This window comes from Pristiophorus japonicus, chromosome 1 (genome assembly GCF_044704955.1).
Source record: "Pristiophorus japonicus isolate sPriJap1 chromosome 1, sPriJap1.hap1, whole genome shotgun sequence".
Taxonomy (NCBI): Eukaryota; Metazoa; Chordata; class Chondrichthyes; family Pristiophoridae; genus Pristiophorus; species Pristiophorus japonicus.
In genome coordinates this window covers 530,714,155-530,729,134 of record NC_091977.1, presented here as the reverse complement: position 1 = coordinate 530,729,134, position 14,980 = coordinate 530,714,155, and the positions used below count along the sequence as shown (strand labels likewise).

The 14,980-nt window shown below is 44.9% G+C and overlaps 1 protein-coding gene across 4 annotated transcripts in view; it reads left to right on the top strand.

The window, feature by feature from the left end:
• The window catches only part of LOC139277917 (intermembrane lipid transfer protein VPS13B-like), a 1,209,249-nt gene that overhangs the window by 754,279 nt on the left and 439,990 nt on the right, over nucleotides 1-14,980 (top strand). For all 4 annotated transcript variants that reach the window (XM_070896555.1, XM_070896554.1, XM_070896561.1 and 1 more), the window contains exon 25: nucleotides 7,395-7,598. In XM_070896555.1, coding sequence (XP_070752656.1) covers nucleotides 7,395-7,598 — 204 coding nt within the window. The remainder of the gene's footprint in view (nucleotides 1-7,394; nucleotides 7,599-14,980) is intronic.

Here is a 14,980-nt window from a genome sequence, read left to right as displayed (position 1 = left end):
AGCGATAAGGGAATAAGGGGTTATGGGGAGCGGGCAGGAAAGTGGAGCTGAATCCATGATCAGATCAGCCATGATCTTATTGAATGGCGGAGCAGGCTCGAGGGGCCAAATGGCCTACTCTTGCTCCTATTACTTATGTTTTTAAAACCGGACAGACCACCTGGCATCGACCTCGGCACTGGCTTCGGACACGACAATGGCTCGCCCAGCCCAGTTGACCCTGCAAAGTCCTCCTCACTAACATCGAGAGACTTGTGCCAAAATTGAGAGAACTGTACCACAGACTAGTCGAGCAACAGCCTGACATAGACACACTCATAGAATCATACCTTGCAGCCAATGTCCCAGAATCCTCCAACACCATCCCTGGGTATGCCCTGTCCCACTTGGCAGGACAGATCCACCAGAGGTGGTGGCACAGTGGTATACAGTGGAGGGAGGGAGTGGCCCTGGGAGTCCTCAACATTGACTCCAGACCCCATGAAGTCTCATGGCATCAGCTCAAGCTTAGGCAAGGAAACCTGCTGCTGATTACTCAGCTGATGAATCAGTACTCCTCCATGTTGAACACCACTTGGAAGAAGCAGTGAGGGTAGCAAGGGCACAGAATGTACTCTGGATGTCCATCACCAAGAGTTGCTCGGTAGCACCACTACGGACTGAGTTGGCCAAGTCCTGAAGGACATTTCTGTCAGACTGGGCCTGCAGCAGGTGGCGAGGGAAAAACCTACTGGACCTCATTCTGACCAATCTACCTGCCGCAGATGCATCTGTCCATGACCGTATTGGTAGCAGTGACCACCACACAGTCCTTGTAAAGATGAAGTCCCGTCTTCACACTGAGGACACCCTCCAATCGTGTTGTGTGGCACTACCACCATGCTAATGGGCTAGATTCAGAACAGATCTAGCAGCTCAAATCTGGGCATCCATGAGGCAATGTGGTCCATCAGCTGCAGCAGAATTGTATTCCACCACAATCTGTAACCTCATGGCCTGGCATATCCCTCTCTCTACCATTAACATCAAGTGAGGCAACCAACCCTGGTTCAATTCAAAAGGTTACTGCACAAGATAAAAGTTCACGGGGTTGGGGGTAATATATTAGCATGGATAGAGGATTGGCTAATTAACAGAAAACAGAGAGTCTGAATAAATGATTCATTCTCGGGTTGGCAATCAGTAACTAGTGGGGTGCTGCAGGGATCAGTGCTCGGATTCCAACTATTTACAATCTATATTGGAAGAAGGGACCAAGTGTAAAGTAGCCAAGTTTGCTGACGATACAAAAATGGGAGGAAAAGCAATGTGCGAGGAGGACACAAAAAAATCTGCAAAAGAACATGGACAGGCTAAGTGAGCAGGCAAAAATTTGGCAGATGGAGTATAAGGGAGGAATGTGTGAGGTCACACACTTGGGCAGAAAAAAAATCAAAGAGTAAGTTATTATTGAAATAGAGAAAGATTGCAAAGTGCTGCAGTACAGCGGGACCTGGGGGTACTTGTGCATGAAACACCAAAGGTTAGTATGCAGGTACAGCAAGTGATGAGGAAGGCTAATGGAATTTTGGCCTTTTATTGCAAAGGGGTTGGAGGATAAAAGCAGGGAAGTCTTGCGCTACAGTTATACAGGATATTGGTGAGGCTACACCTGGAATACTGCGTGCCGTTTTGGTATCCATATTTACGAAAGGATATATTTGCTTTGGAGGCAGTTCAGAGATGGTTCATTAGGTTGATCCCGGAGATGAGGGGGTTGACTTATGAGGAAAGGTTGAGTAGGTTAGGCCTCTACTCACTGAAATTCAGAAGAATAAGAGGTGATCTTTTTGAAACGTATAAGATTATGAGGGGACTTGACAAGGTGGATGCAGAGAGAATGTTTCCACTGATAGGGAAGACTATAACTAGAGGGCATGATCTTAGAATAAGGGGCTGCCCATTCATAACTGAGATGAGGAGAAATTTCTTCTGAGGGTTGTAAATCTGTGGAATTCGCTGCCTCAGAGAGCTGTGGAAGCTGGGACATTGAATAAATTTAAGACTGAAATAAACAGTTTCTTAAACGATAAGGGAATAAGGGGTTATGGGGAGTGGGCAGGGAAGTGGACCTGAGTCCATGATCGGATTAGCCATGATCGTATTAAATGGCGGAGCAGGCTCGAGGGGCTGTTTGGCTTACTCCTGCTCCCATTTCTTTTGTTCTTATGTAAGTAGGAGCACATTAGAGCATGCCAGGAGCAACACCAGATGTACCTAATAATGAGGTGCCAAGCTGGGAAAGCTGCAACACAGGACTACATGCAATCTAAACAACGAAAGCAGCATGCTATAGACAGAGCTAAGCGATCCCTCAACTAATAGATTAGATCAAAGCTCTGCAGTTCTGCCATATCCAGTCGTGAATGTTGGTGGACCATTAAACAGCTGAAGAGAGGAGGAGGTTCGATGAACATCCTCATCCTCAATGATGGTAGAGCCCAGCATGCGAGTGCAAAAGACAATCTGAAGCATTTGCAACCATTTTCAACCAGAAGCGCTGAGTGGATTATCCATCTCAGCCTCCTTCTGAGGTCCCCACCATCACAGAAGCTAGCCTTCGGCGAATTCAATTCAGTCCACGTGATATCGAGAAATGGCTGAGTGCACTGGATACAGCAAAGGCTATGGGCCTTGACAATATCCTGGCTGTCGTGCTGAAGACTTGTGCTCCAGAACTAGCTGAGGCTCTAGCCAAGCTATTCCAGTGCAGCTACAGCACTGGCATCTACCTGACAATGTGGAAAACTGCCCAGGTATGGCCTGTCCTCAAAAAAAAAGAGGACAAATCCAGTCCAGCCTGATCAGTGTACTCTCAATCATCAGCAAAGTGATGGAAGGTGTCGTCAACAGTGCTATCAAGTGGCACTTCTTCATCAATAACCTGCTCACTGATGCTCAGTTTGAATTCTGCCAGGACGACTCGACACCAGAACTCATTATAGCGTTGGTCAAAACATGGACAAAAGAGCTGAATTTCAGAGGTCATCATATCATCATTGGAACAGAGGAGGTTGAGAGGAGACCTCATTGAGGTGTACAAAATTTTGTGGGGCCTGGATATAGTGGATAGCAAGGACCTATTTCCATTAGTGGAAGGGTCAGTTACGAGGGGGCATAGTTTTAAGATAGTTGGTGGCAGGTTCAGAGGGGATTTGAGGGGTAGCTTCTTCACCAGAGGGTTGTGAGGGTCTGGAACTCTGCCTGGAAGAGTGATGGATGCAGAAACCCTCACCACTTTTAAAAGGTGCTTGGATGGGCAATGGTTACGGACCTGGAGCTGGTAATTGGGATTAGACTGGATAACCTTTTGTTGGCTGGTGCAGATACGATGGTAAGTACTGCAGGGAATCGAATACGACCAGGGTAATCTCCTGGACTAGTTTTGATCGCCTGGATGGGTCGCGGAGGAATTTTCCCAGATTTTTTTCCCCCAATTGGCCTGGGTTTTTATCTGTTTTTTGCTTCTCTCAGGAGATCACATGGCTCCGGTTGGGGTAGAATGTAGAATGTGTTAGTGTAAGGGGCGTCGCAGTTATGTGGGGCGGCCTGGTTGGGCTGGGTGCTCTTTGCCTTTCCTTCATTGTTCATAGGTTTATATGTAACCTTCAGGTCTGCTGACCGAGGGTCATGCGGCTCTTTGTCGGCTGGCACGGACACGATGGGCCGAAATGGCCTCCTTCCACGCCAAAAAGGAATGAGTTCACAGGTGTTTCAATGAAGGACCTAATATTCCAGGTCCCGAACTACACCTTGAAAGAGGGAAGATGTCTGTGCGTGGATTTTTTTAATGTGTGGTGGCCGTTGCAAACCAGCCACCACACGGGCTTGAAAGAGCTAGGTCTTGGTCCAGTGACCAGGATTAACCAAGACGACTGGAGACCAGCTCTGCTGCTCGGACCTAGTGCGCACACATATCGCAGTGTGGGCTGGCCCGTGCTGCCCCTGGGCCCTCGCCTCTTCTGAGTCCCAAACTCACGCCTCTCCTGGGCCCCAATGACATCCCTCTATGAACTCTTGCCGCTCCTTTGCCCCGACCTCGCCACTCCTGCTGTACCTGCCTGCATTGCAGTCAGCCGTCGCCGTCCTGCAGCAGCACGCGATGCTTCCTGCAGTGGCATGCCACCGCACATTGCTCCATGTAATGGTCCCTGCCTGCTGATGGTCTTGCAGGCCAGGACCACGCCAATTTCCGGGCCGGGCTGCCGTACGCTGCTCCCTTTGAGGTGATTGTACAGTGTTCAGTTCAGTTCCATTTGTAACTCCTCAGATAATGAAGCAGTCCATGCCCACAAGCAGCAAGACCTGGACGACATTCAGGCTTGGATTGATAAATGGCAAGTAACATTCGCGCCCACAAGTGCCAGGCAATGACTATCTCCAACCAGAGAGTGTCTAACCATCGCCCCTTGACATTCAACGGCATTGCCATTGCCAACTCCCCCAACATCAACATCCTGGGGGATCACCAATGACCAGAAACTTAACTGGACCAGCCACATAAATACTGTGGCTACAAGAGCAGGTCATAGGCTGAGTATTCCGCGGCGAGTGTCTCACCTCCTGACTCCCCAAATCCTTTCCACTATCTACAAGGCACAAGTCAGGACTGTTCTGAAATACTCTCCACTTGCCTGGATGAGTGCAGCTCCAACAACACTCAAGTAGCTTGACACCATCCAGGACAAAGCAGCCCACTTGATTGGCACCCCATCCACCACCTTAAACATTCACTCCCTCTACCACCGGCGTACCATGGCTGAAGTGTGTACCATCTACAAGATGCACTGCAGTAACTTGCCAAGGCTTCTTTGACAGCAGCTCCCAAACCCATGACCTCTACCAGATAGAAGTACAAGGGCAGCAGGCGCATGGGAACACCACCACCTCCAATTCCCCTCCTAATCACATGCTATCCTGACTTGGAAATTTATCACTGTTCCTTCATCGTCACTGAGTCAAAATTCTGGAACTCCCTCCCTAACAGCACAATAAGAGTACCTTCACCCTACAGACTGCAGAAGTTCACCACCACCTTCTCGAGGGCACTTAGGGATGGGCAATAAATGCTGGATTTGCCAGCGACGCCCACTCCTGTGAATGAATTTTTAAAAATGTAATAATTTTGGTTGTGATTATTTTCTCCATCAATTATCATTTTCCAGCATGCAGGATAGAGGAGCCTAATCTGAACCGTGAAACTTTGTATGAACTCCGCCTGGAAGTTCTGCACTGGTTCTTCTGATTTCCCATCGTGACTGTGGTGGCTTCAGATGGAAGCCCTGGAGAAGCAGCATAAATGGCCCTTTACGCTCTCACTCCCGTGATTCCTGCTTAAGTTATGGTGGGAGATTAGGGAATTCCTCATGGAAATTCGGATTAGCAGTGACAAAGACATGTTTGAGTGTTTCAGCTGAATCGAGTTACTATGTTAAAGGCACGGTATAAATTCACATTTATGGGCGGGGATGAAGACGATGTCTCAGTCATCCATATGTTTAGCTGGATACAATTGTACCTCATCCAAGGCTGGATGCTGGTCAGGCAGTGGAGGGTCACAAGAGTTGGTGGAAAGGTAGAGCTCGGCGTCATCAGTGTGGAAATTGACACTGTGATGATAAACAGAGGAGAGGCGCTGGAGGAGGATGGTGTGGCCGACTGTCAAAAGTGACAGAATGGTCAGGGAGGGACGAGGAGGGAAAATAAACCTCAATCACAGTTACAGAGGATATCATTTATGACTTTGATCATGGCCATTTTGGTGATGTAGCAGGAGTGAAAAGCTGATTGGAATAATTCAAGCATGGAGTTTTGGGAAAGTGGTCATGGATTTGGAAGTTCAAGTTCAAGGACTTTGCAGAGGAAAGAGGGATTGAAGATGGGGTGATAGTTTGCAAGGACAGAGGCTGAGGGTTTTTTTTTGTTTGAAGCAGTGGGTGTGGTGGGCCAGAATTATATCTTTGGTATCGAATTCAACCCCGAGCTGGGCCTCTGACACCACATCTTTTCCATGGCAGCTGTTTTAAAAGTGGGGGTGGGGGGGTGGAGTTTGGCAGTACCTTAGGAGAGGGAACCAGAACAATGTCAACGAGCATGGCATGGGGACCGGAAAGAAAAGTTAGCTGGTCAGCAATTTAGTGGAGATGGGGGTCGAGGGGAGCATTAAGGTAGGTCTCAGATGAGCTCAGAGTGGGCATGAGGGAAGGTGACTGAGAAGCTGGGCAAAAGACACAGGTTCTGGGGCTCGGGCAGGATTGGGAGCATGGGTGGAAGTTTGGCTTGGTGGACATGGGGGAAAAGGGAGAAGCAATAGGCAATGAGATGGACGAATAGGAGCAGGGAGGTCTTGCTGCAGGGCCGTGGTGAGGCCACACCTTGAATATTTTAGTCTCCTAATCTGAGGAAGGACGTTCTTGCTATTGAAGGTTCACCAGACTGATTCCCGGGATGGCAGATTGACATATGAAGAAAGACTGGATCGACTAGGCTTATATTCACTGGAATTTAGAAGAATGAGAGGGAATCTAATAGAAACATATAAAATTCTGACGGGATTGACAGGTTAGATGAAGGAAGACTGTTCCCGATGTTGGGGAAGTCCAGAACCAGGGGTCTAAGGATAAGGGGTAAGCCATTTAGGACCGAGATGAGGAGAAACTTCTTCACTCAGAGAATTGTGAACCTGTGGAATTCTTTACCACAGAAAGTTGTTGAGACCAGTTCGTTAGATATATTCAAAAGGGAGTTAGATGTGGCCCTTACGGCTAAAGGGATCAAGGGGTATGGAGAGAAAGCAGGAATGGGGTACTGAAGTTGCATGATCAGCCATGATTATATTGAATGGTGGTGCAGGCTTGAAGAGCCGAATGGCCTACTCCTGCACCTATTTTCTATGTTTCTACGAATGGTCTCAATCTTGGTGACAAAAATCCTTGAGCTCCTTGCACGTTGTTGGAGGTGAATGGAGTAAGTGGGGGAGGTGAATGGGGTAAGTGGGGGAAAGGGGATTAAATAGACAGTTGATGTTAGGGAAAAAAAAATCTGTTGGGTTGTGTTTTCTCTGCAGGTGACCATGGAGTACTAGCTGGTTTTGGCAGAGGAGTGTGAGCCCTGATAACATTTGAGGTGGTCTACCAGTGTTGCCCTAGTTTAAGTCTGACTCCCTAAGACCTGAGGGAAAGAAATCGGGGGCCATGCCAGGAGAAACAACAGTGATGCGAGAGAGTAAAGGTTTTACTGCGGACTGGGGCATCAAAGTTGAAGGTTAAGCAGATAGCCCGCTGCAGAACTATCGTTGCAAATGCCTGCATAATTCTCTGAAACCGATCTTGTTTTTTTCCCCCCTCTTTTAACAGGTACAATTACTGCACGAGCTGACACACAGCATGAACAATGCCTGGGACAAAATACAGAAGAAAGGCATATTGCGGCAATCCTCTAGCCATCCAGAATCTATCTTGGGACCGATGCCGGGGTCACCAGTAAGAAGTAGTGTCAGTACAGCACCACCAGATGCCAGCACTTGTAGTCCATCAGCTGATATTGGCACCACCACAGAGGTAAATTGACTTCTCATCAACCAAACAATTGTTGCACTTTTCATTTGAATCCAGATATATTTCCTCCATTTTAGGTGCTTTCAGCTGTGCGTGTAGCATACTAAAGTAATCATTCATTATTTAAAATCCGAGGATGTTACTTACATTAAACTTGTCTTCTTCAAAATGTTGTGAGTAGGCAGAATAATTTAATATCCTGTCGAAATGTTTATCAAAGCCGAGAGACTTTCTTGTATATTGCTCTTTCTACGCATAACCTACATTACAACAGTGACTATATTTCAAAAGTACCTCTTTAGCTGTTAAGTGCTTTAGGACGTCCTCAGGGTGTTACTTGTCATTTCAATCTGATAGGATCCATGTAGTAAAAAGCCACATTGTGATTTGTGTGTACATTGTGAATTTGGTTATTATGTATTTCAACTTGGCTGCAATTCCTAAAATTGTTGTACTGCTTAACAAAACAATCCCAGTTTGAACAGTGCATTCATCCCTGAGAAAACCTGGAAATCCAAGCAGAATGGCAAAAAGTATTTGGGTGACAATTAACTGTGTTCACAACTCAAGCACAGGACAGGTTGGACATTCTTGAGGTGGTGAGGTTTATTTCAGTTTTGTGGTCAATTGAAGGATTATCCTGGCTCTGCCAAAGGCTCAACAGCTTCATCCAGTGATTAGTCTTTTACTTCCAGCCATCTTCCCACTGGCTCTGGACCATAAATGGGGCAATTTATCATCAAGAGGGCAAAGACATCGATATTCAAAGTCCTTCTTGAAAGTGTTTCAGTACTATTGATGGGGGGTATTCATGTCAGAATTCCTTTAATGCACCACACAAGTTTACTTAAAATTTTGTTGGTGAATTTTTGTGTTGGTCAGGATGATAATTAATGATTAAAAATTCAAGGATATGAAGAAGTATTTGCTAATTATTGACATGGAATTTGTTGTTGGCACAATATGATTGAGTGAGTAGAACAGTTTACTTTGTGCTGTCCAAAGGAAATTTTCTAATTTCTGCTGTCATTGTCGTCAAGCATCTCAAATCTGAAGTTACAGCTTAGATGCTGGATGTTTGTATTTATAGTCTACCCACTCAATACTAAGACTCAGTATGGAAACTTAGCGTTGCCTTTACACTGCACTTGTAGCATCAGTACAAAGCCAAATTGCTGTACACCAACACTACAGAGATGGTATAAGCAAACCTAAATCCTTGAATCAGGATCTGTGTAAGATTTCTGAATCTCTCTGGGCTTATATTTGACAGTGAGACAATTCATTCAAAACAATTGGAAGGGTTTATTAAAATCATACACACATGCACATTAGCAGCAGTGATCAGTTATCTTAAAAAGCCACACACACATGCACATTACTAACAGTTATCAATTATGTTCAAACAGAGCTACAATGATATAATAATGAGTGATATACTTTCCATCCCTTTTGCTGGCTGGTTTGGACACACGGTTTGCTGATTTGCTGGTCTTCAACTGGAGGTCTTTTGCCGTGTGCCCAGGGAGAGAAAAGAGGAGAGAAAAGTTCCTGGCTTGCATTTTTTATATTCCTCAAGTCCATTGGCCTCAGAAAACCTCCCGATTGGACTTTGGTTCCAGGGCAGCTCCTTATTTGCTCTCCTCACACTTGTGGCTGTCTGGTCTGGCTCAGCCATCTCTTGATTAGATTAAATGCCTTTCCAATACACACAACCCATGCGGCAACCTGTGGGGGCTTTCATTTTGTTTCTTTTGTTTCAAAACTCAGCTCATGCTGGCAACCTGTGGGCTTCCGTTCTGTTTCAACACAAACAGGCCTTTCCGTACAATCTACATCTTCAACATTTATACATACAGAGAATCAATTAATAAATACTTTTATTCTTATACCTGACCTGACACTGGAGTGAAGTGAAGGGGGTGTAAGCCTTAGTTCTGGATTTACATAGTTAATTTAGTGCCAGATTGTAGTGAAAATTATGGGCGGAACTTTCAACTGGCAGTAACGGATCCACCACGTTGCGCACCGCACCCGATTTTCCTTACCATTGATTGCGATGGAAAGGTAAATTGGGCTGGCTGCATATAAGTCAGCCAATCCACTGCCATCATATTTAATGTCCCGATGAAGTTGAAGGTTTCTCACAATGACTCCAATAGAAAAGTCACAAATGGCCTTAAACATGAGAGCAGAACTGTGAATTCTTAAGTGTCAGCTGTGGCTCAGTGGATAGCACCCTCTGCTCTGAGTCAGAAGGTTGTGGGTTCAAGTCCCATTCAAGAGACTTGAGCACAAAAATGTAGACTGACACACCCACAGCACTGAGGGAGTGCTGCTCTGTTGGAGGTGCCATCTTTCGGATGAGACCTTAAAACCGAGGCCCTGCCTACTCTCTGAGGTGGATGTAAAAAATCTTGTGGCACTATTTTGATGACGAGCAGGGGAGTCCTGGTCAATATTTATCCCTCAATCAACTAAAACAGATTATCTGATCATTATATTGCTTTTTGTTGGAGCTTGATGTGTTCAATTTGGCTGCCACGTTTCCTACATTACAACAGTGACGACACTTCAAAAAGTACTTCATTGGCTGTAAAGCGCTTTAGGACATCCGGTGGTTGTGAAAGGCGCTATATAAATACAAGTCTTTCTTTTTTAAGTGCATGATCAGTGATCACGAGTATTGTTAAATTAGCTGGATTAATGAATGGCTAGGGTATGTTGCAGGGCCATCAAAGGCTTTGTTGAGGCCAAATTTGGTTATGGAGTCAAAGCAAAGGGAAGGTTGGTGCACGAGTTAAAATCATTGCAGCAATGCGTGCTTCCTATAAAAGCAATACATGGACAATTGCTATACTTATTGATGTTATGCATCCTCTTAAGATTTCTCATGTTTCACATTTTCATCACCTACTTTAGTTTTTAAAACTTTGGAAAGCATCAATCTGGTTTTGACTGGCAGAACTTTGAACTCTCGGGTCAGCTGGCATTTAAAAATTTATATTGGAAAAGTCTTTCGAGAGATCATGTCTTGTGTCTGATCATGAATATGTGGCCCAAACGCTCATGGCTAATGTACATCTTAGGATGGTGTTAAAGATTGCGAAATGAACTGTAAATGTTGTTGCTCACATCTGAGTATTTTCAGAAGTCCAGACATGCCACTAGACCATACGTTATGTAATGCTGGCAGATGTACTTACTTTTGTATTTTTGAGAATAGTTTGATATTGTCATTAATTAAACTGAACATGGGAATCGTTGCATCGTATTCTTTTCTGTTAAAAAGGTTGTTGTGTTTACAGCTTTGTTTTTAACACTTCTGCGAGTATTTATTTTCAAGCTGATGAATTTACGCACGTCTCAAGTGCAGGGACAGATTGTATTTAGCTTCCTGAATTATGATGAAAATGGCAAGGCAGCCATGTGTGTCGTGGCACACAGGGAGTGTTTAATCATTTCTACCACCTCTGAGTTTAGAAATATTATGTTGTGCAAGCTGTGACAGCCCACTCTATCTGTTTACTCAAGTGGGAGAAGTAGTCGAACTGTTTCGTCCGCGGGGAGGCCAAGTGATTGAACAAGAATGCAAGAATATTTGGCTAAGGGGGAAGTATCAGAGTGCCGAAAAAGTGATCATTCCTGTGCCTCCAGGCAACGCAAGGGATGCAGATCGTATGTGTTTGTGCCTTTTGATGAATGAAAACAATTTTCTTTCAAGGAAAATAAACTCATTTTATTAAGTTCATATAATGTGTAGTTGATGACATACGTAGACTTTGTATATAGTTTGGCACAGTGAGGTGTGGGAAAATATTCTGCGACATTCTAGACTTTCCCTGCAGTTTGGAGAGACAGAGAAAAAGTTTTTAAAAAATGGAAGATTTACAGAGAGATAAGTTTCTGGCTTTGGATGTCATTAGCAAATTAGAAGCCTCATTTAGAGGATCTTTGCATTGCCAAGAGTTCAAAATTCTCCTGCAGATGATTAGCGGGGATGGAATCATATGTTCCTGTTAGATGGTCAAAGAAAACTGAGAGGAACTCTCCTGAGATGGGGGACACCTGGCAGGTTTCAGTTGTGGTTGAGAATGGGTTGATGGCTGATCGCAATTGCAGTGCTCCGTGCAAACAGTGTGACCCAGCAAAATGTTCAGTGCAAACTAATATCCCATATTAGGTGCTCTTTAGCTTTGCGCTCATCCATGCTCGGGATTAAATTTGTACAGGCTCCTCCATTTATACCGTGAAACATTTTTCAGCAATTAAGAGACACTCACGAATGTGCTGCACTAACCAGTGATTTAATAGATTGTTCAAAATTGATAGGAGTAACCTTTTGAGGGGATGAAGATTCACTGTTTAACTGGCAATATCTTCAACCATGAATTCCGTATTCTTAGCAGTTAAGTAGAGGCTACAACAGGTGTCCTGATGCAGTACCATATTGAAATGATAAATGAACTTGAAACCATACACAAGTAATAAACTTGCCTGTATATCATTCCAGTTCAGTTTAAAGAGCTGTTTAACAACAACAGCAACTTGCATTTATATAGCACCTTTAACATAGTAAAACATCCAAAGGCATTTCACAAGAGCGCTACCGGACAAAATTTGATGCCGAGCCACTTGAGATATTAGGGCAGATGACCAAAAGCTTGGTCAAAGAGGTAAGTTTTAAGATGCATCTTAAAGAAGGGTAGAGAAGCTGAGTGAAGGAATTCCAGAATTTAGGGCCTAGGCAGCTAAAGGCACAGCCGCCAATGGTGGAGCGAAGAAAATCAGGGGTGCACAAGAGGCCAGAATTGGGGGAGTCCAGATATCTCGGAGGGTGGAACATAAGAACATAAGAAATAGGAGTAGGAGTGGGCCATTTGGCCCCTCGAGTCTGCTCTGCCATTCAATAAGATCATGGCTGATTTGAAGAGGTTACAGAGATAGGGAGGGGCAAGGTCATGGAGGGATTTGAAAACAAGGATGAGAATTTTTAAATGGAGTAAATTGAGTAAGTTATCAGATTATTGCACTATTAGTGCAGGTGGTAAATAATTTTAGCAATTGTTTTACAATTTAGTGCCTTATTGGGACACTTCGGAAGACATTAAGAAGCAATCATATGTGAGTGAGACTGGAGTCATGTACAGGCCAGACAAGTATGGGGTGGAAGTCTCCCTTCCCTGGAAGACAGAAGTGAATCAGATTTTTTTTTAGACAATTCAGGAGCTTTGACTCTCATTTTTCTTGATGATAACCCTTTGCACAACTTGCCTTGGTGCAGTTTGAACTCGTGACCTTGGGGTTACTCGTCCTTCCTTAGGCAGTCCTCCGGAGTCGAGGAAGACTTGCTTCTACTAAACTGAGTTCCAATGCAGGCCAGGTCTGATGAGACCAATGCAGGCCAGGTCCCGAACTTCATTTTAAATGGTGGACGATGCCCCTGTGTGAATTCTTTTAATGTGAGGTGGCTGTTGCAAACCAGCCACCACACGAGCTTGACAGACCAAGGTCCAATAGCAAGGAGATCCAATGATTGGAGACCAGTCTCTGCTGCATGGGCCTGACACACACACACACACACACACACACACACTCTCACACACACACTTCCTCACAGACACACTCCCTCTTCAGGTCCTTTCTAGTTTCTGGTTACTAATACCAGCACTGTAACCACTCCTTAATCATACCCTGGTGAGGCATCAATAAAGCATTCAACTGAATATGGCATGCAGGAGCCCCAGTAAAACTGAGGTCAATATGGATCAAGGAATAAACTCTCCAGTAGCTGGATTCATATCTGACACAAAGGAAGGGGGTTGTGCTTATTGAAGGACAATCCTTGCAGCCCCATGACACCACTAAGAGTTCCTCAGACCAACCATCTTCAGCTGCTTCATCAGTAACCCTTCCATGGTAAGGTCAGGAGTGGGGCAGTTCGCTCATATTTTGATAGTGTTCTCTCTATCCACAACTGCTGAGATAATGAAGCAGCCCATGCCAGCCTCCAGAAGGACCTGAGCAATATTCAGGCTTAGACCGACAAATGGCAAGTGACATTTGTGCATGGAACATAAAAGGATAGTATGCAGGGACAGCAAGTGATCAAGAAGACCAATGGTATCTTGCCCTTTATTGTAAAGGGGATGGAGTATAAAAGCAGGGAAGTCTTGCTACAGCTATATAAGGTATTGGTGAGGCCACACCTGGAATACTGCGTGCAGTTTGGTTTCCATATTTACGAAAGGATATACTTGCTTTGGAGGCAGTTCAGAGAAGGTTCACTAGTTTGATTCCGGGGATGAGGGGGGTTGACTTTTGAGGAAAGGTTGAGTAGGTTGGGCCTCTACTCATTGGAATTCAGAAGAATGAGAGGTGATCTTATCGAAACGTATAAGATTATGAGGGGGCTTGACAAAGTGGATGCAGAGAGGATGTTTCCACTGAATGGGAAGACTAGAATTAGAGGGCATGATCTTAGAATAAGGGGCTGCCCATTTAAAACTGAGATGAAAAGAAATTTCTTCTGAGGGTTGTAAATCTGTGGAATTTACTGCCTCAGAGAGCTGTGGAAGCTGGGGCATTGAATAAATTTAAGACAGTTTCTTAAACGATAAGGGGATAAGGGGTTATGGGAAGTGAGCAGGGAAGTGGACCTGAGGACATGATATTGAATGGCGGAGCAGGCTCGAGGGGCTGTATGGCCTACTCCTGTTCCTATTTCTTATGTTCTTATTTGCACCATACAAGTGTCAGGCAATGAGCATATCCAACAAGAAGAGGCTTCTCGTGACCTGCAGTGGCACAACGATCAGCAATCTGCCTAACAATCAACATCCTGGGATTAACCATTAATCAGAAACTTAACCGGAGCAATCGTATCAACACCATGGCTACAAGAGCAGGGGAGAGATTGGGTACTCTTGATTCCACAAAGCTTCTCCATCATCCAGTAGGCTCAAGTCAGGAATCTGATGGCATACTCTGCATTCACCTGGATGGGTACAGCTGCAGCAACACTCAGAAGCTCGATACAATCCAGGACAAAGCAATCTACACAATTGGCGCACATGCCACTGGACTCGATGTCCATCCCTCCACCACTGCACATGTGTGCAAAATGTACAATCTGCAGGATGCACTGCAGCAACTCACCAAGTTTACCTCATGAGTATCTTCCAACCCCCTCAACCTCTACTGCCACTGACAAAAGCAGTAAGATCATAGAATACCATCATGTTCAAGTTTTCCCCATCCTCACTTGAACACATACTGCCCATTCCTTCATTAACGGCGAGCCAGAATCCTGGAATCCCCTTGCACCATTGTGGGAGCTCTGCTACCAAAGACAGAAAATGAATGAATGAATGACCAGTGAATCC